The following is a 23,080-nucleotide window of genomic DNA, read 5'->3' on the forward strand; positions in this document are numbered from 1 at the left end:
ATAAGGTATTTAAAATGTGCTTAATCTCTGTAACTCTTGACTGCTTTTGTGATCTATTCTTAAAAGAGTGCTTGGAATTTTAGAGATGAGCAGAGAATTATTGTTCATAGTTGATTTGCATTTTCAAGAGCAAGTCATCTTGGTTCCAGGCCTTACCAGGGGAATTTTAGTACCCTTCCAGCTACTTGTCTGGCCTATAGTCCCAGGTCACTCATTTTAATGTGCATATACATCACCTGAGAATCTTAAAACACAGATTCTTTTTTGGTAGGTCTTTGATGGGGCCTGAGTTTCTGTATTTCTAACATACTCCCAGATAATGCTGCTGCTGCTAGTGCTCATCTGTGAACTGCACTTGTAGTAGGGAATCTAGACCTTTCTCTTTTTCACTTCTTGTCTAGTCTCTTTCCTACCTGCCAGTGAGATGTTTTTATTAAATTAATGTTATATTATTGTCTAATGGAGAAATTGGTTCACATTCTTTGCCTACCACACTCAATTATACCCCATTCTTTTGCACATGTTGTTAATTCTGCCATCTGTATCCATAGTAGATGGTTGTCTTCCATCTGTTTTGTGTTGTTATAAGGGAATATCTGAGGGTAGGTAATTTATAAAGAAAAGAGGTTTATTTGGCTCGTGATTCTGTAGGCTGTACAAAAAGCATGGTGCTGGCATCTGCTCAGCTTGTGGTAAGGGCCTCAGGCTGCTTCCACTTATGATGGAGGTAAACAGGTGCTGGCATGTGCAGAGATCACATGGCGAGAGTGGGGGCGGTGGGAGCGTGGGGTCGGGGAGAGAGGAGGTACTAGGCTTTTTTTTTTTTTTTGAGACGGAGTCTCACTCTGTCCACCAGGCTGGAGTGCAATGGCGCAATCTCGGCTCACTGCAAGCTCCGCCTCCTGGGTTCACGCCATTCTCCTGCCTCATCCTTCCTAGTAGCTGGGACTACAGGCGCCGGCCACCACGCCCGGCTAATTTTTTGTATTTTTAGTAGAGACGGGGTTTCATCGTGGTCTCGATCTCCTGACCTTGTGATCCGCCCGCCTCGGCCTCCCAAAGTGCTGGGATTACAGGCGTGAGCCACCGCGCCCGGCCGAGGTACTAGGCTTTTAACAGCCAGCTCTTGCAGGAACTAAGAGAGTGAGAATGTACTCACGCACCCACCTCCAACCCTTCGGGAAGAGCATTAATCTATTCATGAGGGATCTGCCCCCATGACCCAGGCCTCTGTTGTTAGGCCCCACCAACATTGGGATCAAATTTGGGGGGACAGACATCCAAATTACACAATGCTTAATAAATATTTGTTGAGTAACTTAATAGTAAGATCAGCCAGAATCATAAACACCTGAACGCGTCTCCCTTAACATCTTTATCTGAAATCTCTTTCTCTCTTATGCATTTGTACTAATGTCAGTGTTACTTTTTCTGAGCGGTTCACATTATTTCTTATATTTATTTATCCTATCTGAAATATTTATTGTGCACCTATTATAAACTACTTTATAAACTTTGTTGTGGAAAGTTTTAATCACAAATGAGACAAAGTTCCTGTCTCTCAGGGTGAAAATTCTAATACGTACCTACTCTCACCAGATTCACCTTCGTGTAAATACAGTGCTAATAATACCACTTCTGCTTACAAACTTCTACTACTTTCTAATATTGCTGATACAATTTCCTTATCTTAATGTTTAGGGTGTTTGATGATTTGGGGTTTAAGAATATTTCTAGTGTTACCTCCCCTCATCTGTCAAATTAAGTAATTCACAGACCTTTAAAACTTTCCTCCGCTAGGAAGTCAGTTCCTTCCCATGTCTGCCTGTTGAAATCTTGATCTATGTTGTTATATGATGTAAATGAATGTGGCCCTTAATAAAAATTAAGAAAATATAACCATTGTAGTTTTATTTATAATACCAAAAAGTTTTAAGCAGCCTAAATGGCCCTACAGTATGAAAATACCACAGAATGTTCTGCAGTCATTTAAATATCAAGTTTTGCAGTGCTCATTTTATAGTGTTAAGCTGAAAGAAAGGTGTGTATAACTGTACACCTGGAGGGTGGCTGTGGTGACTCACACCTGTAATCCTAGTACTTTGGGAGTCCAAGGCGGGCAGATTGCTTGAGCCCAGGAGTTTGTGACCAGCCTGGGCAACATGGCGAAACCCAGTCTCTACCGAAAATACATAAAAAAAACAATTAGCTGGGTGTGGTGGCCTTCACCTGTAGTCCCAGCTACTTGAGAAGCTAAGGTGGGGGAGGATGATTTGAGTCCAGAAGGCCAAGGTTGCGGTGAGCCAGGATCAGGCCACTGCACTCCAGCCTGGGGGACAGAGTGAGACTCTGTCTCAAAAAAAAAAAAAAGTTATAACTGTACACATGGTATAGTCCAAACATTATATTAAAATATGATATAACTAGATATAAATCAAGTAGGAAATAGATCAAAATTTTAATAGTTATCGTGCATGGTAGGTTATGATTGAGGTTTTTTAATGCATTTTTTGTTTTCTTAATTTTCTTTCTTATAGTTAGAAAAATGTTTCTGTTTTCTTGTCAAACAGATTATAGTTTCTTTGTGAAACCTTTCTCTTGATTTGAACTCTCAATACTTGTGCGGGTCCAGTCAAGATGGCCTTCATGTTCTATTTTATGTTTTGCTTATTCATGTGCTTGTTTTATTCGTTATCTGAGGATGGCAAATAGCTGGCATGCTTGCTTACAATCTGTTTTCCCTTTTATTCCTGTTAATGATGACCTATTACAATAACCCCTGGCCTAGTAAAATAATGTTTGACTAGCAATGTCTTTAATTGATTTATGCGGCAGCAAGTCAGACTAAGCGGATATGTCAAGATTTGCTATCCTTTAAAAATAGAATGTAAGTGCCTTGAAGGCTAGGGATAATACTTTTCTCATCTTTATATTTTTATATTTTAGTGCCTCCTTTTATAGCACTGGACATTCATTAATATTTACGGAATTGAAAAGTGGCAAGATATTCTGTGATGACCTCAAGAGTTATACAGAGTTGGGATTTTTTTCTTTCCTTCCTAAAACTCTAATGCTGAGAATAATTCTAGTGCTGTCCCTTTTTCAGAAACTGCATTATGTTTTTAGGATGAAAACATAAAGCAAGATAATTTTGGTGAATAGTATAGAGTTGTTAAATGCTGAATCTAGATTCAGGAGAAGGGCAAGAGGTATCAGGAAGAATAAAGGTGATAGTACAGGGCACGTTTTTTAATTTGAACAGTTGCCTCAGAAGAGGGAATAGAAAATGAAAGTAACTTAGTTGGGCTCTAGGAAAAAGCAGAACGCCCTTGGGTAGTCTTTTTCTATCTTGAGAGTGGAGTTGTTAGGTATTTAAAACAAGATTTTAATTAAATAGCACTATTACTCCAGTGTCCAGTGTTTTTTGCTCCTTCTGATGTGTTCTAATTGTTTGAGGGGCATTGTGAGGGTTTTTTGTTTTAGTGCATATCACCCAGGATGGCAGGGGCTGCTGGGATCTGGTAGTAGTGTTCTGTTGCTGGATCTCATAAGCATTACTTTCAGAAAATTCAGGGAGCTATGCTTTGGTATTTTTCTTTTCTTTTCTTTTTTTTTTGAGACAGAGTCTCGCTCTGTTGCCCAGGCTGGAGTGCAGTGGCGCATTCTCGGTTTACTGCAAGCTCCACCTCCTGGGTTCACGCCATTCTCCTGCCTCAGCCTCCCAAGTAGCTGAGACTGCAGGCGCCCGCCATCTCGCCTGACTAATTTTTTGTATTTTTAGTAGAGATGGAGTTTCACTGTGTTAGCCAGGATGGTCTCAATCTCCTGACCTCGTGATCCGCCCGCCTCGGCCTCCCAAAGTGCTGGGATTACAGACGTGAGCCACCGCACCCTGCCTATTTTTCTCTATGTATCTGACACTTCAATAAAATTTATCAAAACCAAACACCACTTATGTGCATTTGTATGTTACATGTACACAGAACTCTGTTTCCTGTTTATTCGGCAAAGCAGTATTTTGGTTTTATCTCTAGGCTTTTACCATTTTTCATTTTAAAATGTCATTGTGATTCTGTTCCTAGTCAGCATTTTTACTTATCTTTCTTATGTACTGGCTATTAAGTTAGCTGTCTTAGATTCCTGTTCTGTGTGTATTTAGCCCCATGCCAGTCTCTTGATTCTTTTGTCTTTCCCCACCTCTATCTTCTCTGAACTAGTCATAACATGTAATTTAACATATATGTTAGAGACTATTTAGTAGTTTTAAAGTAGTTTATTTTACTGTTACTGCTTTTAAAAGTAAGTGTGCTTATTTTTAATAGACTTTTATGACTGTCTGTCCTCAATTCTAGTCCCTGCTTACAAAGTTATAAATTGTTGTGACTAGACCTCCACTGATTTTCCTTCTTTTCTAAGACAGTGACCCCTAAAAGAGCAAATTCTTTTCCTACTCAAGGTGTAAAACAATTGTAAGATTCTTTTTAAAGGAGAGTCCACAAGCTTCCATTGTTTTCCTGATGAGAACATTACATTTAATCAGTTGACCTGAAAACCTTATTTTACTTCCTGTTTATGTAACTTTATATTCTTTTTGACAGCATGATTCTGGAACAGAGTGCACACCAGGAGAATCTAAGAATTTGGGGCAAAAAGAAAATGGCAATTACATCATGTATGCAAGAGCAACATCTGGGGACAAACTTAACAACAATAAATTCTCACTCTGTAGTATTAGAAATATAAGCCAGGTTCTTGAGAAGAAGAGAAACAACTGTTTTGTTGGTATGTATGTTTTCCTAACATTTTGTTAGGAACATTTTCAAACATTCAGACAACTTGAATTAATCCTACAGTGATTACTGACATACCCACCACCTGCATTTTACTATTGCTAGCTCTTTGCTGTATTTCCTTTATCTCGTTATTTCTTAATCTTGCCATCTCTCAATTCATGATTTATTGCAATTTAAAGTAAGTTGCAGCAGTCAGTATCCTTCACACCTAAAAACATTTTAGTCTACAAATCATTAACTAGAGTTCAATATTGTTTATGGTTCTTTTTCTGTTTTCTACGTAAGTGAAATGCACAAATTTTAAGTTCATCATTTGATGAATTTTGACAGATGCATTTACCTGTGTAAACAACCTATCAAGATACAGGACATTTCTGTCACCCCAGAACTTTCTTTTATCACCCTTCCCAATCAAGCTCTGTCCCAACACACCCTCAGAGGCAACCACTATCTGATTTATTTCACTATACATTGGCTTTGTCTTCATATAAGTGGAATTACACAGTTTGTACCCTTTTGTGGAAGGCTGTTTAACTCAGCGTACAGCTCTGAGATTCGTCATTAGTATTTTACTCCTTTTTATTGCTGAGTAGTATTACATTGTATGAATATGTCCTAGTTTGTACATTTACTCTCCTATAATGAATACCTTGGATTTGGGGTAATGTGAATAAAGTTACTATGAAATTATTTCTTATTTTAGCAAAATATATGTAACATAAAATTTGCCATTTTAAACTGATTTTAAATGTACAGTTCTGTGACATTAATTATATGTACAGTGATGAATGTGAATGTAATCAATTACATTCACTATTCATTTACAAACTTTTTCATCATCCCAAACAGAAATTCTATAACCATTAAGCAGTAATGCTCTCTCTTCCCCTCAGCCCCTGGTAATCTCTAATCCACTTCTGTCTTTATGAATTAGCCTATTTTGGGTATGTAAGTGAGGACATACAATATTTGTTCTTTTGTGCCTGGCTTATTTCACTTAACATAATATTTTCAAGGTTTATCTGTATTGTAGCATATATCAGAGTTCCATTCCTTTTTATGGCTGAATAATACTCCATTGTATGTATAGACCAGATTTTGTTCTTCCATTCATCTGTTATGTCTTTCTTGTGGCATTGAACATACTCTAAATATTTACTTTGTATTAGGGGTTTTTTTGTGTGTGTGTTTCCTTGTCCTATTTCACATAGGTTTCTTTAGGGGAAACACTGAGGCCTATTCATCTTTGTACATTAAGAGCACTTAAAGAGGGGTTAAACATGTGACAGCAAAGGAGAATTGAGGAAGATTTCCAGATAAACATGGGATTTTGTTTTTAATTGCAATTTTATTGAGACAATTATAGATTCACATACAGTTCATAAGAAGTAATATATTCTCTGTACCCTTCACTCAGTCACTCATTTCCCTCCAGTGGTAATGCCTTGCAAGACTGTAGTACAATATCATGACCAGGATGTTGATATTGAGAAAATCCATAGATCTTATTCCAATTTCCCTAGTTTTTTTGTTCTCATTTTTCTTTGTGTATATTTAGTTCTATACAATTTTATTACATGCGTAGATTTATGTATCCACCATCACAGTCAAGAGTCAGAACAGTTCTGTCATTATAAAGATCCTCATTGTTGTATAACCATGCTTACCTCCCTTCTGTTGTTCCTTCCTCCGCCTACTACCCTGTTCTCCATATGTAAAATTGTGTCACCTCAAAAAAAAGTTATATAAATAAAATCAGATAGTATACAACCTTTTGGAATTGCCTTTTTTCACTCAGCATAATTCCCTGGGGATTCATCTAAATTGTTGCTTTATCAATAGTTTGTTCTGTTTTATTTCTGAGTAGTATTCCATGTTATGTATGTACTGCAGTTTGTTTAACCATCCATTTGAAAGACATCTGGGCTGTTTCCAGTGTTTGGCTATTATGAATAAAGCAGCTGTAAACATTCATGTATAGGTTTTTTGTATAAACATAAGTTTTTACTTTGAGATAAATGCTCCCAAATCCAGTTATTGGACCATGTAGCAATTGCTTGTTTTGCTTTGTACAAAACTGCCAAACTCTTTTCCGGGGTGGCCATACTATTTTATGTTCTCACCAGCACTGCACAAATGTTCCAGTTTCTCTCCATCTTCACAACCATTTGATGTTTTCACAGTTTTTTATTTTAGCTGTTCTGATGGGCGTGTTGTGATATCTCATGGTTTTAATTTGCATGTCTCCGGTGGCTAATGATGCTGAACATCTTTTCATGTGCTTATTGGCCATTTATAAATCATCTTTGATGAAATGTCTGTCCATGTTTTTTGGTCATTTCTAGTGGGACTTTTTTCTTTTCTTTGGAGTATTGAGAGTTCTTGATATAGTCTAGATACTAGTCCTTTGTCAGATACTGGTTTCCAAATTTTTTCTCCCTGTCTGTAGCTTGTCTTTTTACCCTTTTCACAGTTCTTTCTTGAGCAAAAGTTTAACATTTTGATAAGGTCCCGGTAATCAGTTTTTTATTGTATTGATTGGCCTTATCTTTTAAAGCCGCCTTTTTCTAAGGGCAGATTGAAATTCCATTGATGTTATAATTTGTTACTGTTATTATCAGTGGTTGTTTTTCTAATGCTTCTTAATGTACAGGTACATTAAGATTCTTCATTTGTAAACTGAATTTTCACAGTAAACCTTCTGATATAAGTTGACTTTAAAAAATGTACATATTGCTTTGTAGGTATTAACAGGAAAGAAAATTTTTTCTTAAATTATAACAAAATGTGTACCTATTATAATTTTTGCATTTAAACAATATTTTTAGGCCAGGCAGGGTGGCTCATGGCTGTAATCCCAGCAGTTTGGGAGGCCAAGACAGGCAGATTACTTGAGGCCAGGAGTTTGAAACTAGCCTGGCCAACATAGCGAAACCCTGTCTCTACAAAAAATAAAAAGATAAGCGAGGTATGGTGGCATGTGCCTGTAGTCCCAGCTACTCGGGAGGCTGAGCCACAAGAATTGCTTGAACCCAGGAGTTGGAGGTTGCAGTGAGCTAAGATTGTGTCACTGCACTTTAGCCTGGGCAACAGAGCGAGACTCCATCTCAAACAAACAAACACAAACAGTACCTTCACTGTTGTTTAAGCCATTAGCAAATAACTAACTTGAAGTACTAATTTTATATAAAATAAAAATTAATGTGTAGTAAATAATGTGTCTAACATTTTCTGACTTCATTATTTGTTTTCTTCTACATTACGTGTCATGGGAATTATAAAATTGTTACTAGACTTATAAAAATCATTATTTACCTAGTATATATGTGCAGATGCATGCTTTTAGTTTTTTTGTTTTTGTTTTTGCTTTTTTTTTGAGACAGAGTTTCACCCTGTCACCAGGCTGGAGTGCAGTGGCACGATCTCGGCTCACTGCAACCTTCACCTCCCAGATTCGAGCAATTCTCCTGCCTCAGCCTCCGGAGTAGCTGGAACTACTGGCGCACACCACCACGCCCAGCTGATTTTTTTTGTATTTTTAATAGAGACCGGATTTCACCATGTTGGCCAGGATGGTCTCGATCTCTTGACCTTGTGATCTGCCTGCCTCGGCCTCCCAAAGTGCTGGCATTATAGATGTGAGCCACCTCGCCTGGCCTTTTTTTTTTTTTTTAATTTCACTTTAAGTTCCAGGATACAAGTGCAGAATGTGTAGGTTTGTTACATGGGTATACGTGTGCCATGGTGATTTACTGCACCTGTCAACCTGTCATCTAGGTTTTAAGCCCTGCATGCATTAGCTGTTTGTCCTAATGTGCTCCCTCTCCTTACCCCCTACCCCGGACTGGCCTTGGTATGTGGTGTTCCCCTCCCTGTGTCCATATGTTCTCATTGTTCAACTCCCACATATGAGTGAGAACATGTAGTGTTTGGTTTTCTGTTCCTGTGTTAGTTTGCTGAGGATAATGGCTTCCAGCTTCATCCATGTCACTGCAAAGGACATGATCTCATTCCTTTTTATGGCTGTGTAGTATTCCATGGTGTATATGTATCACATTTTCTTTATCCAGTCTATCATTGATGGGCATTTGGGTTGGTTCCATGTGTTTACTATTATAAATAGTGCATGCTTCTAGTTTTTGAGAACAAAAGAGATGGTTTGAAGTGAAACAGAGATGAAGCTTCAATAACCTCCAAGATTTTAAAAAATAGTCGATGTGGTTAAGAATGAACTTTCTGCTTTCACCTAGGCCAGTCTGGCTCTGGAGAGCAGGGGCCTCCACAGCAACATCCCTGGGAGCCCTGAAATTAGGGTTCAGTTCCTCTGTGCCCTTAGGGTCTGGGTTCTCAGCCCTGTTGCCAAGTAGCTTTGTCCCAGCTCCTTTATTCTGGGCCGGTGTGAGTGCGTATGTTCATGCCAAGCTTCTGTTTTATATTGCAGATATAAATAAAGGAAGATAATTTACCATAAAGAAATAATTATCTGAATATAAAGCCAGTCTTTCTAGAACATTTTTGATTTAGATGGGCCTCATGTGGGGTTCCTGTGTTGAGATGTATGGGTTCCTGTGTTGAGATGTATGTGTTCCCTTCTACTTATTCAGTTCTCCACTTAAAGCCTGTACAATGACTGTTTTCCACGTCGATTTGGTGTAGTAGAAAGAAAAGAGCACCAGATTGTAGACCTAGAAAACCCTAGGTTTTTGCCTATACTGGGGTATATGGTCTCTAGCAAGTTACAGACTCCTTGGAAGTTAGTTTTATTTCCTAGAACATTTAAGGCATTTGATTTTTATCATTCTTTGCAGTTGCCAAAGCTCTTTGATTTTGTGATCTTACAAAGAGGAGCATTTCTATTCCAATTTTAAATTCCGTTGACAAAAATCAAAGAACTTTAGAAGACTGCTGAAGACATTTTCTAAAATTATTCACTATGCTTAGATGAGACTGTCTAATCTTAATCAACGAAGATCTGGCTCAGTACCATTAAGGTCTGTGAGAATACAGGAGATATAAATAATACATGTTTTTTCCCTTAAGGAGCTTGGTTTAGTTCAGCAGCAAGACTAATGTACATTAAAAAAAAAAAAAACCTACAGATTGTATTACAATCAGCTAAATAGAATGTGGAACATTTCATAGACAAAATCACCCAACTTCTTTAACAGATCAATGATGTAAAAATAAATAAAAATGGGGAAATCTATTATATGTTAAAGGAACATAAGAGACCTCTCAGAAAGCAGCCGTGAGGGGAGGAGATGGGGTTAGGGGAAGCTTGTTTGAAACTTGATTCACAGCAACAAATTGTAAAGAGACAGTTGAGGAAAACTGCACATGAGTTGGCTGTTAGATGTTATTAAGCATGTTATTAATTTTGTTAGATATGATCATGATTATTATGGTTAGGTTTAAATAAGGAAAAAAACTTTATGTCTTAGTGATACATCCTGAAGTATTTACAGGGACAATAATATGTTAGGTGGAGTTGTTTTAAAATACTCCAGAAAAAAATTATGGGAGTAAATGAGATAAGAAGAGCGTATTGTTGGTAGTTGTTAAAGGTGAGTGACTGGTACATGGGAGTTCATTGTACATATTCTTTTAGTACTTTTAGGTATGTTTGAAATTTTCTGTTGCAAAAACAGGCTTAATTTTTTTTTTCCTGGTTAGTGAAGCCCTAACTTGATTTGTATTTGTGTGATATAAATAGTACAGTCAATAAAGCTCAATGTAGCATGGCCTAAGTTGCAAGTTACACTTCTAGAAGGGACCCTCTGTCAAATCCCCTCACTGTACAGATTAAGAAACTGAAGGCCCCCAAAAGGCAAGTGACTTGCTCAAGATCACATTGCTAGTTAGCAGCAGACCCCCTGTTAGAATTAATTAGGTCTCGTGATTTCCAGATTTCCTAGTTTGTTCTACTTACTCATCAAAGTTTTCCTTTATCCCTTTGTTATGATGATCTAAAGAATGTGTGAATTTTAAATAAAATCAATGTGTGCATGCAATTGTTTACCTTGTCTTGTTTATTTTCCTCAGAATCTGGGCAACCTATTTGTGGAAATGGAATGGTAGAACAAGGTGAAGAATGTGATTGTGGCTATAGTGACCAGTGTAAAGATGAATGCTGCTTCGATGCAAATCAACCAGAGGGAAGAAAATGCAAACTGAAACCTGGGAAACAGTGCAGGTACCTTGCTAATTTCAGTGATGTTAACATTCTTGTAAAGTTACCTGAATGCAGTTATGACAAATTTAAAATTGAGATGCATATGGTTTTGAAACTTTGCTTAATTATATGTTTTCTTTTTCTGAAATAGTGTTGGTTAGTGCTCTGTTATTGGCAGATTGAACTACTTTTCTTTTTCTTTTATTTGAGATAGGGTCTCACTCTGTTGCCAGGCCGGAGTGCAGTGGCGTGATGTCGGCTCACTGCAACTTCCACCTCCCGGGCTCAGTTGATCCTCCCACCTCAGCCCCCTGAGTAGCTGAGACTATAAGCATGTGCTGCCACACCCAGCTAATTTTTGTATTTTTTTTGTAGAGACACAGTTACGCCATTTGCCCGGGCTTGTTTGGACTACTTTTAATAGTAATTTGTGTAGTGAGTATTAACAAAAGGACATACTAAAAGGACATACTAAAAAGAATCCTAAAAAATACATATTCTTTAGTTACTTATTGTGAAAATGTAACTTTCTTCCATATTTTTATTTTTATTTTATTTTATTTTATTTTTTGAAACGGAGTCTCGCTCTGTCACCCAGGCTGGAGTGCAGTGGCCGGATCTCAGCTCACTGCAAGCTCCACCTCCCAGGTTTACGCCATTCTTCTGCCTCAGCCTCCGGAGTAGCTGGGACTACAGGTGCCCGCCACCTCACCTGGCTAGTTTTTTGCATTTTTTAGTAGAGACGGGGTTTCACCATGTTAGCCAGGATGGTCTCGATCTCCTGACCTCGTGATCCGACCGTCTCGGCCTCCCAAAGTGCTGGGATTACAGGCTTGAGCCACCGCGCCCGGCCCCATATTTTTAAAATCTTTAAATATTTAGTTAATGTGGAATCCATTTACTTTTATAACTTGGCGAAATATAACTATTTGACTTGTCAAATTTACTTTGGTAGCAGTGTAAGCAATTGTTTGTACAATACTTTTTTTTTTTTTTTGAGATAGAGTCTCAAAAAAGCCTGTCGCCCAGGCTGGAGTGCAGTGGCATGATTTCAGCTCACTGCAACCTCTGCCTCCCAGGTTCAAGCAATTCTCCTGCCTCAGCCTCCTGAGTAGCTAGGACTACAGGTGTGTGCCACCATGCCTGGCTAATTTTTTTTTTTTTTTTTTTGTGACGGAGTCTCGCTCTGTCGCCCAGGCTGGAGTGCAGTGGCCGGATCTCAGCTCACTGCAAGCTCCGCCTCCCGGGTTTACGCCATTCTCTCGCCTCAGCCTCCCGAGTAGCTGGGACTACAGGCGCCCGCCATCTCGCCCGGCTAATTTTTGTATTTTTTTTTTTTTTTTTTTTTTGTGACGGAGTCTCGCTCTGTCGCCCAGGCTGGAGTGCAGTGGCTGGATCTCAGCTCACTGCAAGCTCCGCCTCCCGGGTTTACGCCATTCTCTCGCCTCAGCCTCCCGAGTAGCTGGGACTACAGGCGCCCGCCATCTCGCCCGGCTAATTTTTGTATTTTTTTTTTTTAGTAGAGACGGGGTTTCACCGTGTTAGCCAGGATGGTCTCGATCTCCTGACCTCGTGATCCGCCCGTCTCGGCCTCCCAAAGTGCTGGGATTACAGGCTTGAGCCACCGCGCCCGGCCGCCTGGCTAATTTTTTATACTTTTTGTTTTTTTTTTTTTGAGACGGAGTCTGGCTCTCGCCCAGGCTGGAGTGCAGTGGTGCAATCTCCGCTCACTGCAAGCTCCGCCTCCTGGGTTCATGCCATTCTCCTGCCTCAGCCTCCCGAGTAGCTGGGACTACAGGCGCCCACCACCACACCCGGCTAATTTTTTGTGTTTTTTAGTAGAGACGGGGTTTCACTGTGTTAACCAGGATGATCTTGATCTCCTGACCTCATGATCCGCCTGCCTCAGCCCCCCAAAGTGCTGGGATTACAGGCGTGAGCCACCGCGCCCAGCCCCTATTCCATTTTTAATTGATAAATAATAATTGTACATATTTATGAGGTACATGTGATATTTTGATACATGCATAGAATATGTAATGATCAAATCAAGGTAATTAGGATATTTATCTCAGATATTTATCATTTCTTTGTCTTGGGAACATTTCAAATCTTCTACTTTGAAATTTACAATTAGTTATTGTTAACTGTAGTAACTTTACTGTGCTATCAAACACTAGGGCTCATTCCTTCTGTGTTTGTAACCATTAACCAATCACTCTTTATCGACCTCCCCACTACCCTTCTCATCTTGTTGTAACCACCGTTCAACTCTCTACCTCTATAAGATCAACTTATTTTGCTCTCACATATGAGTAGCAACATGTGCTGTTTGTCTTTCTATGTCTGGCTTATTTTATTTAACATGATGACTTCTATTTCTGTTCATGTTACTGCACATGACAGTATTTTGCTCTTTTTTGTGATCAAGTATATACTACCTTTTCTTTATCCATTTGTTTCTTGGTGGACACTTAGACTGATTCTGTATCTTGGCTATTGTGCATAGTGATACAGGGGGCTGTTGGTATCCCTTTTGTATACTGACTTCCTTTTCTTTGGATGTATACCCCGCTGGATCATATAGTAGATCTATTTTTAGTTTTTAGAGGAACTTCTATACCAGTTTACACAGTGGCTGTACTAATTTATATTCCCACTGGCAGTAAACTAATGGTTCCTGATCTCCACATCCTTTACCAGCACCTTTGTTTATTTTTGATCATTTTGATAATGGTCATTTTAACTGGGTGTATCTCACCATGGTTTTGATTTGTGTTTTCCTGATGGTTAGTGATATTGAACATTTTTTCATGTACTTGTTAGTAATTTATATGTCTTCTTTTGAGAAATGTTTATTTAGATCGTTTGTCTACTTTTTAATGAGATTATTTATTTTTTTGCTGTTGAGTTCCTTGTACATTCTATCAGTCCCTAGTCAGATGAATAATTTGAAAATGTTTTCTCCCATTCAGCAGATTGTCTCTTCACTCTGTTGATTGTTTCCTTTTCTGTACAGAAGCTTTTTAGTGTGTGTAACCCTATTTGCCTGTTTTTGCTTTTGTTGTCTCTGCTATTGAGGTCTTACTCAAAAATCTTGGCTCAGATCAATGTCATTATGTGCTTCCCCAGTGTTTTCTTTTAGTAGTTTCATAGTTTCAGGTCTTAAATTTACATCACATTTTGATTTGGTTTTTGTATGTGGTGAGACATAGGGGTCTAATATCATTTTTCTGCATATATTTATATCCAGTTTACCCATCACCACTTACTGAAGAGACTGTCCTTTCCCCACTGAATGTTCAGAAATCACCTTTGTCAAAAATCAATTGACTGTAAATATATAGATTTTTTTCTGAGTTCTCTGTTCTGTTTCATTGGTTGATGTGTCTGTTTTTATGTCAGTATCATGCTGTTTTAGTTATTAAAGCTTTGTAGTATATTTTGAAATTAGGTGATGTGATGCCTCCAGCTTCGTTCTTTTGGCTATTGGAGTCTTCTGTGGTTTCATATGACTTTTAGGATTGTTTTCTCTTTATCTGTGAAGAATGTCATTGGTATTTGGATAGGGGTTACATTGAATCTGTAGATTGCTTTTGGTAGTATGGCCATTTTCACAGTATTAATTCTTCCAGTCCGTGAACATGAAATGTGGTTTGTTTGATTTTTTGACTTGTTCAATTTCTTTCATGAGTATTTTATAGTTTTCCTTGTAGAAATTTAATAAAGTCACCTCCTTCTGTTTATTAATCTCACTCTTTTTTTGCAGCTATTATAAATGAGATTGATTTCTTTTTCTGCTATTTTCTTGTATATAGAAACACAACTGATTTTTTAATGTTAATTTTGTATCCTGCAACTATTCTGAATTCATTTATCAATTCTAAGAGTTTTCAGTGGAGCTTTAAGGGTTGTCTATATATGTAAGATTATGCTGTCTACAAACAGGAACAGTTTGGCTTCCTTCTTTCCAATTTGGATGTCCTTTATTTTTTTCTCTTGCCTAATTGCTCTGGCTCAGAACTTCCATTACTATATTGATAAGAGTGGCGAGAGTGGACATTCTTTTCTTGTTCTAGTTCTTTTTTTTTCTTATTTATTTTACCTGGTGATCAGGAAGTATTGTTGGGAGACCTTTTTTTTTTTTTTTTTTTTTTGTTTTTACTGATTCAATCTTGTTACTTGTGATTGGTCTGTCCAGGTTTTCTATTCTTATTTCAATCTTGGTAGGTTGTATGTGTCCAGGAATTTATTAATTTTCATTCGGTTTTTCCACTTATTGACATATAGTTTATTGTAATGGTCTCTAATGATTCTTTGTATTTATGTGGTATCAGTTATAATGTCTCCTTTTTTGTTTCTGATTTTATTTGGATTTTTTTTCCTTGTCTGGTTAATGGATTGTTGATTTTATCTTTCTAAGAAACCAACTGTTCATTTTGTTGATTTTTTTTTTTTTTTTTTTGAGACGGAGTCTCGCTTTGTTCCCCAGACTGGAGTGCAGTGGCACAGTATTGGCTCACTGCAAGCTCTGCCTCCCAGATTCACACCATTCTCCTGCCTCAGCCTCCTGAGTAGCTGGGACTCCAGGTGCCCACCACCACTCCTGGCTAATTTTTTTTGTATTTTTAGTAGAGACAGGGTTTCACTGTGTTAGCCAGGACGGTCTCAATCTCCTGACTTTGTGATCCATCCACCTCGGCCTCCCAAAGTGCTGGGATTATAGGCATGAGCCACCGCGCCCAGCCTGATTCTTTGGATTTTTTTAGTCTCAATTTTGTTTATTTCTGCTCTGATCTTTATTATTTCTTTTCTTCTAATTTGTGGTTTGGTTTGTTCTTGCTTTACTGATTCCTTGAGGTGGATTGTTAGGTTGTTTATCTTTCTACTTTTTCTATGTAGACATTTATTGCTATAAACTTCCCTCTTAATATTGCTTTAGCTGTATCCCATAGTATTTGGTATGTTGTGTTTTTCTATTTTTAGTTGTTTCAGAGATCTTTTAAACTTCATTTTTAATTTCTTCAGCGACTCATTGGTTGTTCAGAAGCAAGTTGTTTAATTATGTGTTTGTACAGTTTCTAAAGTTCCCCTTGTGATTGATTTCTAGTTTTATTCCGTTGTGTTCAGAAAAGATACTTGATATGATTTCTGTTTTTAAACATCTCTTGATAATGGTTTTATAGCCTAATAGGTGGTCTATCCTGGAGAATGTTTCATGTGCTAATGAAAAGAATGTATATTCTGCCATAGCTGTTGGATGAATGTTCTGTAAATGTCTGTTAGATCTATTTGGTCTAAAGTGTAGTTCCAATCCAGTGTTTCTTTCTTGATTTTCTGTCTAGATCATCTGTTCAGTGCTGAGAATGGGCTGTTGAAGTCTCCAATCATTGCTTTATTGGAGTTGATCTCTCTCTTTAGATCTCATGGTATTTGCTTTATGTATCTGGGTGCTTTGGTGTTAGGTGCATATAGATTTAGAATTGTTATGTCCCCTTGCTGAATGGAACATTTTATCACTATATAATGACCTTTTTTGTCTCTTTTCACAGTTTTTTTTGGAGACAGGGTCTTGCTCTGTCACCCAGGCTTGAGTGCAGTGGCATGATCTCGGCTCACTGCAACCTACACCTCCCGGGTTCAAACGATTCTGCCTCAGCCTCCCAAGTAGCTGGGACTACAGGCGTGCATCACCATGCCCGACTAATTTTTATATTTTTAATAGAGATGGGGTCTTGCCGTGTTGGCCAGGCTGGTCTTGAACTCCTGACTTCAGGTGATCTGCCTGCCTCGGCCTCCCAGAGTGCTGGGATTACAGGCATGAGCCACCGCACCTGGCCCTCTTTTCACAGTTTTTGACTTAAAATCTGATTTATCTGATACAGGTACAGCTACTCTTGCTTACTTTATTTCTGTTTGAGTGAAATATCTTTTTCCATTCGTTTACTTTTAGTCTATATATGTCTTTACAAATAAAATGATTTTCTTGTAAGCAGCCTTTAGTTGGGTGTGTCATGTGTTTGGGAGGCCGAGCTGGTAGTTTTGCTTGAGCAGGAGTTCAAGACCAATGTAGGCAACATAGTGAGAACCCATTTCTACAAATAAATGAATACATAAATCATTTAAAAGCTACAGAGGGGGAAGAGATTATAGTAGACCCATTCAGCCAGGTTGTGTCTTTTAAGTAGGGGGATTTAATTGGGGTATATTGGTGATTGATATCGGTAGGTGAGGACTTCCTCTTGTCATTTTGATTTTTTTTTTTTTTTTTTTTTTTTGAGATGGAGTCTTGCTTTGTAGCCCAGGCTGGAGTGCAATGGCACAGTCTTGGCTCACTGCAAGCTCTGCCTCCCAGGTTCCCGCCATTCTCCTGCCTCAGCCTCCTGAGTAAGCTGGGACTACAGGTGCCCGCCACGACGCCCAGCTAATGTATTGTATTTTTAGTAGAGATGGGGTTTCACTGTGTTAGCCAGGATGGTCTCGATCTCCTGACCTCATGATCTGCCTGCCTCGGCCTCCCAAAGTGCTGGGATTATAGGTGTGAGCCACTGCGCCAGGCCTTTTTTTTTTTTTTTTTTTGCATATTCATTCTTCCTTTTTTTCCTGTCATTCAGCATTGTGGTTTGGTAGTTTTCTGTAGCAGTAACATTTGACTCTTCTTTTTCTCATTTGTGTATCACAGTGGCCTGCACTATACAGCTTTGTAGTAATGGCGGCAGTGGTGGTGTAGGTTGTTAGCATTATAATTCTGTGTGTTTTCATAATGATGATTATTGGTTTATTTTGCTTCCAGGTGCAGGACTCCCTTGAGTATTTCTTGTAGGGTCAGTCTAGTGGTGATTAATTTCCTATTTTTGCTTGTGTGGGAAAGACTTTATTTGTCTCTCGTTTCTGAAGGATAGTTTTGCTGGGTATAGACTCTTGGCTGCTAATTTGTAAACTATCCTTCAGAAACGAGGGACAAATAAAGTCTTACAGATTTTTGGCTACCAATTTGTTTTTTCTTTCAGTGCTTTGAACATATCCCATTCTTTCCATGCCGGTGAAATTTCTGCTGAGAAATCTGCTGCTAGTCTAATAGATACTCCCTTATATGTGACTTGATACTTTTCTCTTGCTGTTTTTTTAGAATTTTCTTTGTCCTTGACTTTTTACAGTTTGACTATAAATCCTCAAGGCAGACCTACGTTTTCAGCTATTATTTTAATAAATAGGTTTTCTTTTTTTCTTTCTTTTTTTTTTGAAACAGTCTCACTTCATCACCCAGGCTGGAGTGCAGTGGTACAGTTTCAGCTCACTGCACCCTCTGCCTTGCAAGGTCAAGCGATTCTTGTGCCTCAACCTCCTGAGTAGCTGGAATTACAGGTGCGCGCCACCCTACCCAGCTAGTTTTTTTTCATATTTTTAGTAGAGACGGGGTTTCAAACTCCTGACCTCAAACAATCCACCCGCTTTGGCCTCCCGAAGTCTTGGGATTACAGGAATGAGCCAGCGTACCCAGCCAAAACATAGGTTTTCTGTGCCTATTTTAATCTCTTCTCCTTCTGTAGATTTTAAATGATTGATTGATTAATTGCAGAGATGGGATCTCATTACATTGCCTAGGTTGGTCTTTAACTCCTGGGCTCAAGTGATCCTGCCACCTCAGCCTCCCAAAGTTCTGGCATTACAGGCATGAGTTACTGCACCCAACCTTCTGCGGCTCTTATAATATGAAAATTTATTCAGTTTGTGGTGTCCCATAAGTCTTACAGGCTTTCTTCCTTTTTTTTTTCCTTCCCCTGAATGAGTAATTTCAAACATTCTATCTTGAAGTTCAGAGATTTTCTTTTGCTTGATCAAGTCTGCTGTTGAAGCTCTCTATTATTATGCATTGAATTCTTAAGCTGCAGGAGTTTTGTTTCTACTTAATGATATTTATTACTTTTTTGAATTTCTCATTCATATTAATTGTTTTCCTAATTTCATTGAATTTTTTTATCTATATTTTCTTGTGTCTTTTCCCTCAAATCATCATTTTGAATTCCTTTTTAGGCAATTTATTGATTTCCTTTTCATTGGGACCTGTTACTAGAGAGTTAATTATGTTCCTTTGGTGGTGTCATATATATTTGTTTTTTCATGTTTCTCGAGTCCCTGTGTTGATGTCTGTGTACCTGTCTGGTGGAACAGTCATCTCATCTAAATTGTCTATAGTGGCTTTCGTGGAGATACACTCTCAGTTGTAGATGGATCTTAGTATGCTGGTAGGGAAGGGTGTGATGATTCTGTTTCCAGGTAGGTGCAATGGTATAGTCTCCATGCAACTTCTTCAGCTGTATGCAACATCATCAATAACTGTAGGCACCTCAGTGACTTGTGCTGTAGAAGTTTGTGGTAATGGATGCTGGTGGTGTAGGTTGTTAATGTCCTCAGTGGCAACGACTTTTGGGGCCCTCCTATTCTCATTTTTCTCATAATGGTGAGACTTAGCCAAGGGGATCCCTCTTGGTGTCAGGTCTGACATGCATGGCCTACAAGCACCTGCTGCGGTGCTGGCTTCCAGTTGCAGATGCGCAGAGTAACTATGGGGCTGGAGTTCTAGGCTCAGGATCTTAAAAACCTGTTGGTACTTGTGTCTTGCAGTGCATGTTTACTGTCTGTGGCAAGATTGAATGTAGGTTGCCTATAGCACCAGGATCTATGACTCTGGGTTACTCCCTAGCAGCTTGGGCCTAGCGGGCCAGTCTGTAGCTGTGATTATACACTTTGTGGGCAGGGCATAGCCCTGGTTTGAGTCCAGGGAAGAAGAGATGCTGTGGAGATTTGAGCCCAGAGCACAGTGCATGGCAGTAATTTCGGAGCCTGAGCGAATAGGACTCAGTGGCGAGTTGGGTCGCTGGGGATGGAGGTGTTGGTGAGTCTAGACCCTGGGATGGTGGGGCTTGGTGGTATCCCAGAGTCTGTGAGACCAGGTGCAGCAACAGCAAGTACCTCAGAATGTTCAAGCACAGCTGTCATTTGGGCCCTAGGGGGCAGGGAGCAGCACAGTGATGACTGCTCTGGGGAGAAGGGTGTCTCAGCAGCTCAGACTGTAGGGGGCTAGTCTAGCTCCAGGGAGGCAGGGTGCTAGAGTTATTCGGCCTGTAGGCATAGTATCCCAGTTCAGCCATTGATATTTCACTGGGTTGTGAGTTACTGTGTTGGCTTAGCCCTGGAATGCACAGCTCCTCAACTTGGCCAAGGCAGTGTTACCTGAAGGAGCAATGTGCTGCTTTATCTCATGCCCTGCAGGGTGTGACTGTTCCGTGTAGGCCCAGGCACTGTTTCTTTGGGACACACGGCTCCACCAGTGCACTATTTACTCAGGAGGCAGTGTGCAGTTTCAGGTTTTTGAAGTTGTATACCAGTAACATACTTACCATTTAAATGATGAGACTTATGATTTAAAAATTGGTACTGTGTCTGATAATGTGGATCTAATCTAATATCTAATAGAATATAGGAAATAACTAGTAATTTACTTTGTTTAATCACTTAATGTTTCTTCTAGTCCAAGTCAAGGTCCTTGTTGTACAGCACAGTGTGCATTCAAGTCAAAGTCTGAGAAGTGTCGGGATGATTCAGACTGTGCGAGGGAAGGAATATGTAATGGCTTCACAGCTCTCTGCCCAGCATCTGACCCTAAACCAAACTTCACAGACTGTAATAGGCATACACAAGTGTGCATTAATGGGGTAAGCATTTAACTATATGTTTTTAAATTTAATTTTAGAAAACTTGTTTTTCAGAAGAATTATTGATGCTTAAAGCTACATAAAGTAATTAATCTTGGTCTCTGTTTAAGTAATATCCCTATCCCCTCACAAAACCATGAATGTATTATGTAGCATTCAATTAGCTACTAATTTGTTTTTCATCTTCCCATGTACATGTGGTTGATATTCTCTAGAGAAACATAGTTGTGCAACTAGGCATGTGACTTGTCTATAATATTTAAGTTTTATAAAACAATATTTCAGTAGCCTATATAAAAGAACTCCTTGGTCATCTTCTCTGAATTTGAAACCTTTAAAGCTTTTGTAGCTGAATATCACTTTGCTCTACATGAAGAAAATTTAATTTTTCTTTCTTTATAGAAGAGCCATAATAACCAACATAAAATCAATTCTCATCTAATCTATTTCTCTGTTTTTATTTCAATTTTTAAAGTTGCCATTTCTTTAAAAGATTTACTGTCTTACTTGGATTTACTGTTTTTCAATTTTTTTCAAATGTATTTAGGTAATTCAGTTTTGATACTCAACTCTGTTTTTCACTTTTATATCCATTTAAATATTTTGACATTGGAAGCTTATACTTGGCTATTACTATAAACAATAGGTTTGACTGTATAGGGATTAAATAATTTGTCTTTTATTTTTCTTCTAGCAATGTGCAGGTTCTATCTGTGAGAAATATGGCTTAGAGGAGTGTACGTGTGCCAGTTCTGATGGCAAAGATGATAAAGAATTATGCCATGTATGCTGTATGAAGAAAAGTAAGGCTTTTAAAAGTACAGGAGTATAAAATCTGCCTCAAACTATTATTTTCTCCTAAATTTTAAGTGTTAAACTTTGACCTGTAGTTTGGCCAGATAGTTTCCAGCTCAATCTGTCCTCTTGAGGAGATTATAAATGTAACATAGCATTGTCTCTCTATCATTATGGTCTCTACGATGTTTTAAAAATGATAAACTAGACAAAACATTGCCAGCTTTACAGCAGTAATTTACATAAACACTGTTAGACTTTAAGTCATTGTGGACGCTAGATCAAGACTTGCTGACATTGTAACATTTAATGTGAATTACTAATGGCATTACCCAGCCTAACTAGAGAAGGTCTATATAACATGTTATGGTAATGATTTCAGACAATTTTTTTTCCCTCTTTATATTTCCCCAACTGGAAATCTGATCTTCAACTTATATTTGAATCTGATCTTCAGCTTATATTTGGCATTTCTTTTCCAGTGGACCCATCAACTTGTGCCAGTACAGGGTCTGTGCAGTGGAGTAGGCACTTCAGTGGTCGAACCATCACCCTGCAACCTGGATCCCCTTGCAACGATTTTAGAGGTTACTGTGATGTTTTCATGCGGTGCAGATTAGTAGATGCTGATGGTCCTCTAGCTAGGCTTAAAAAAGCAATTTTTAGTCCAGAGCTCTATGAAAACATTGCTGAATGGATCGTGGTAAGTATAGTTTTTATTTACAAAGAAAACTTAAAGTGGTTTGATCTTAATTTTACTTGGCCAGAAGTCATCAAAGTTATGAGAAAACAACTTAACTATTTATATTAGAATGACTTTATATGAATATTTCTGGTTATTATTTCCTTCTGAAGTGATCAGAATAATGTGTATCATTCATAGATTGCTTGGTAGGTGATGGGAGTCATTCTGTTTTACCGCACTCCTTAGTTATCTCCTGGATGGGTTACTACTTTTGGTGCATACAGGGCATTTTCATGGGACTTTAAAAGTTTTTTTGTTGTTGTTTTTCAAGACAACTTATTTGCCCAAATCGTGGACTAATTGGTGATTTTTCCTGATCTTTCAGTATAATCTCTGGGTCTTCATCTTGTTTGTAATAGGAAATGTTGAACAGAGTAAGATCAGATACACAGCCTTTTGTAGATCTACTAATGATTATGGACGTTCATCCAGTAGTAATCCGCTGAATGCTTATTTTTAAGCCCACTTATCTCCAAGTTGTACAAACATGGAATTACCTGATATTTTCTTAAAAGATTGTCAAGAATGCCTGTCCCAGCTTACTTAACTGTTCATGCTTTAAAAGTGATTACATTAAAATATCTATAGGAAGCTTGCAAATGATGTATATGAGAATGTGCTATAATTGAACTGAATGTTTGCTTTGGAAATTGACTTATAACTCAGATTCCCCTTTCTCAGATTATTGTGTGTGTGTGTGCGTGCGTGTGTGTGTGTGTGTGTGTGTGTGTGTGTGTGTTCAGGACTATGGATGCCTTAAAGCACAAAAGATGTTGTTTGGGATGTCACTCTTTTTTGATACTCTTCTGATAACATTCTAGAGTAAAAATTTTATAGTTACCTCCAGCATTTAAAATGA

General features: G+C 38.4%; 1 protein-coding gene across 2 annotated transcripts in view; it reads left to right on the forward strand.

Annotated features, from left to right (window-relative positions):
- The window catches only part of ADAM10 (ADAM metallopeptidase domain 10), a 158,318-nt gene that overhangs the window by 120,664 nt on the left and 14,574 nt on the right, over positions 1-23,080 (forward strand). For both annotated transcript variants that reach the window (XM_033189966.1, XM_033189967.1), the window contains exons 10-14: positions 4,599-4,782; positions 10,836-10,986; positions 20,498-20,681; positions 21,376-21,484; positions 21,959-22,179. In XM_033189966.1, coding sequence (XP_033045857.1) covers positions 4,599-4,782; positions 10,836-10,986; positions 20,498-20,681; positions 21,376-21,484; positions 21,959-22,179 — 849 coding nt within the window. The remainder of the gene's footprint in view (positions 1-4,598; positions 4,783-10,835; positions 10,987-20,497; positions 20,682-21,375; positions 21,485-21,958; positions 22,180-23,080) is intronic.

This window comes from Trachypithecus francoisi, unplaced genomic scaffold (genome assembly GCF_009764315.1).
Source record: "Trachypithecus francoisi isolate TF-2019V2 unplaced genomic scaffold, Tfra_2.0 Lachesis_group3, whole genome shotgun sequence".
NCBI lineage: Eukaryota > Metazoa > Chordata > Mammalia > Primates > Cercopithecidae > Trachypithecus > Trachypithecus francoisi.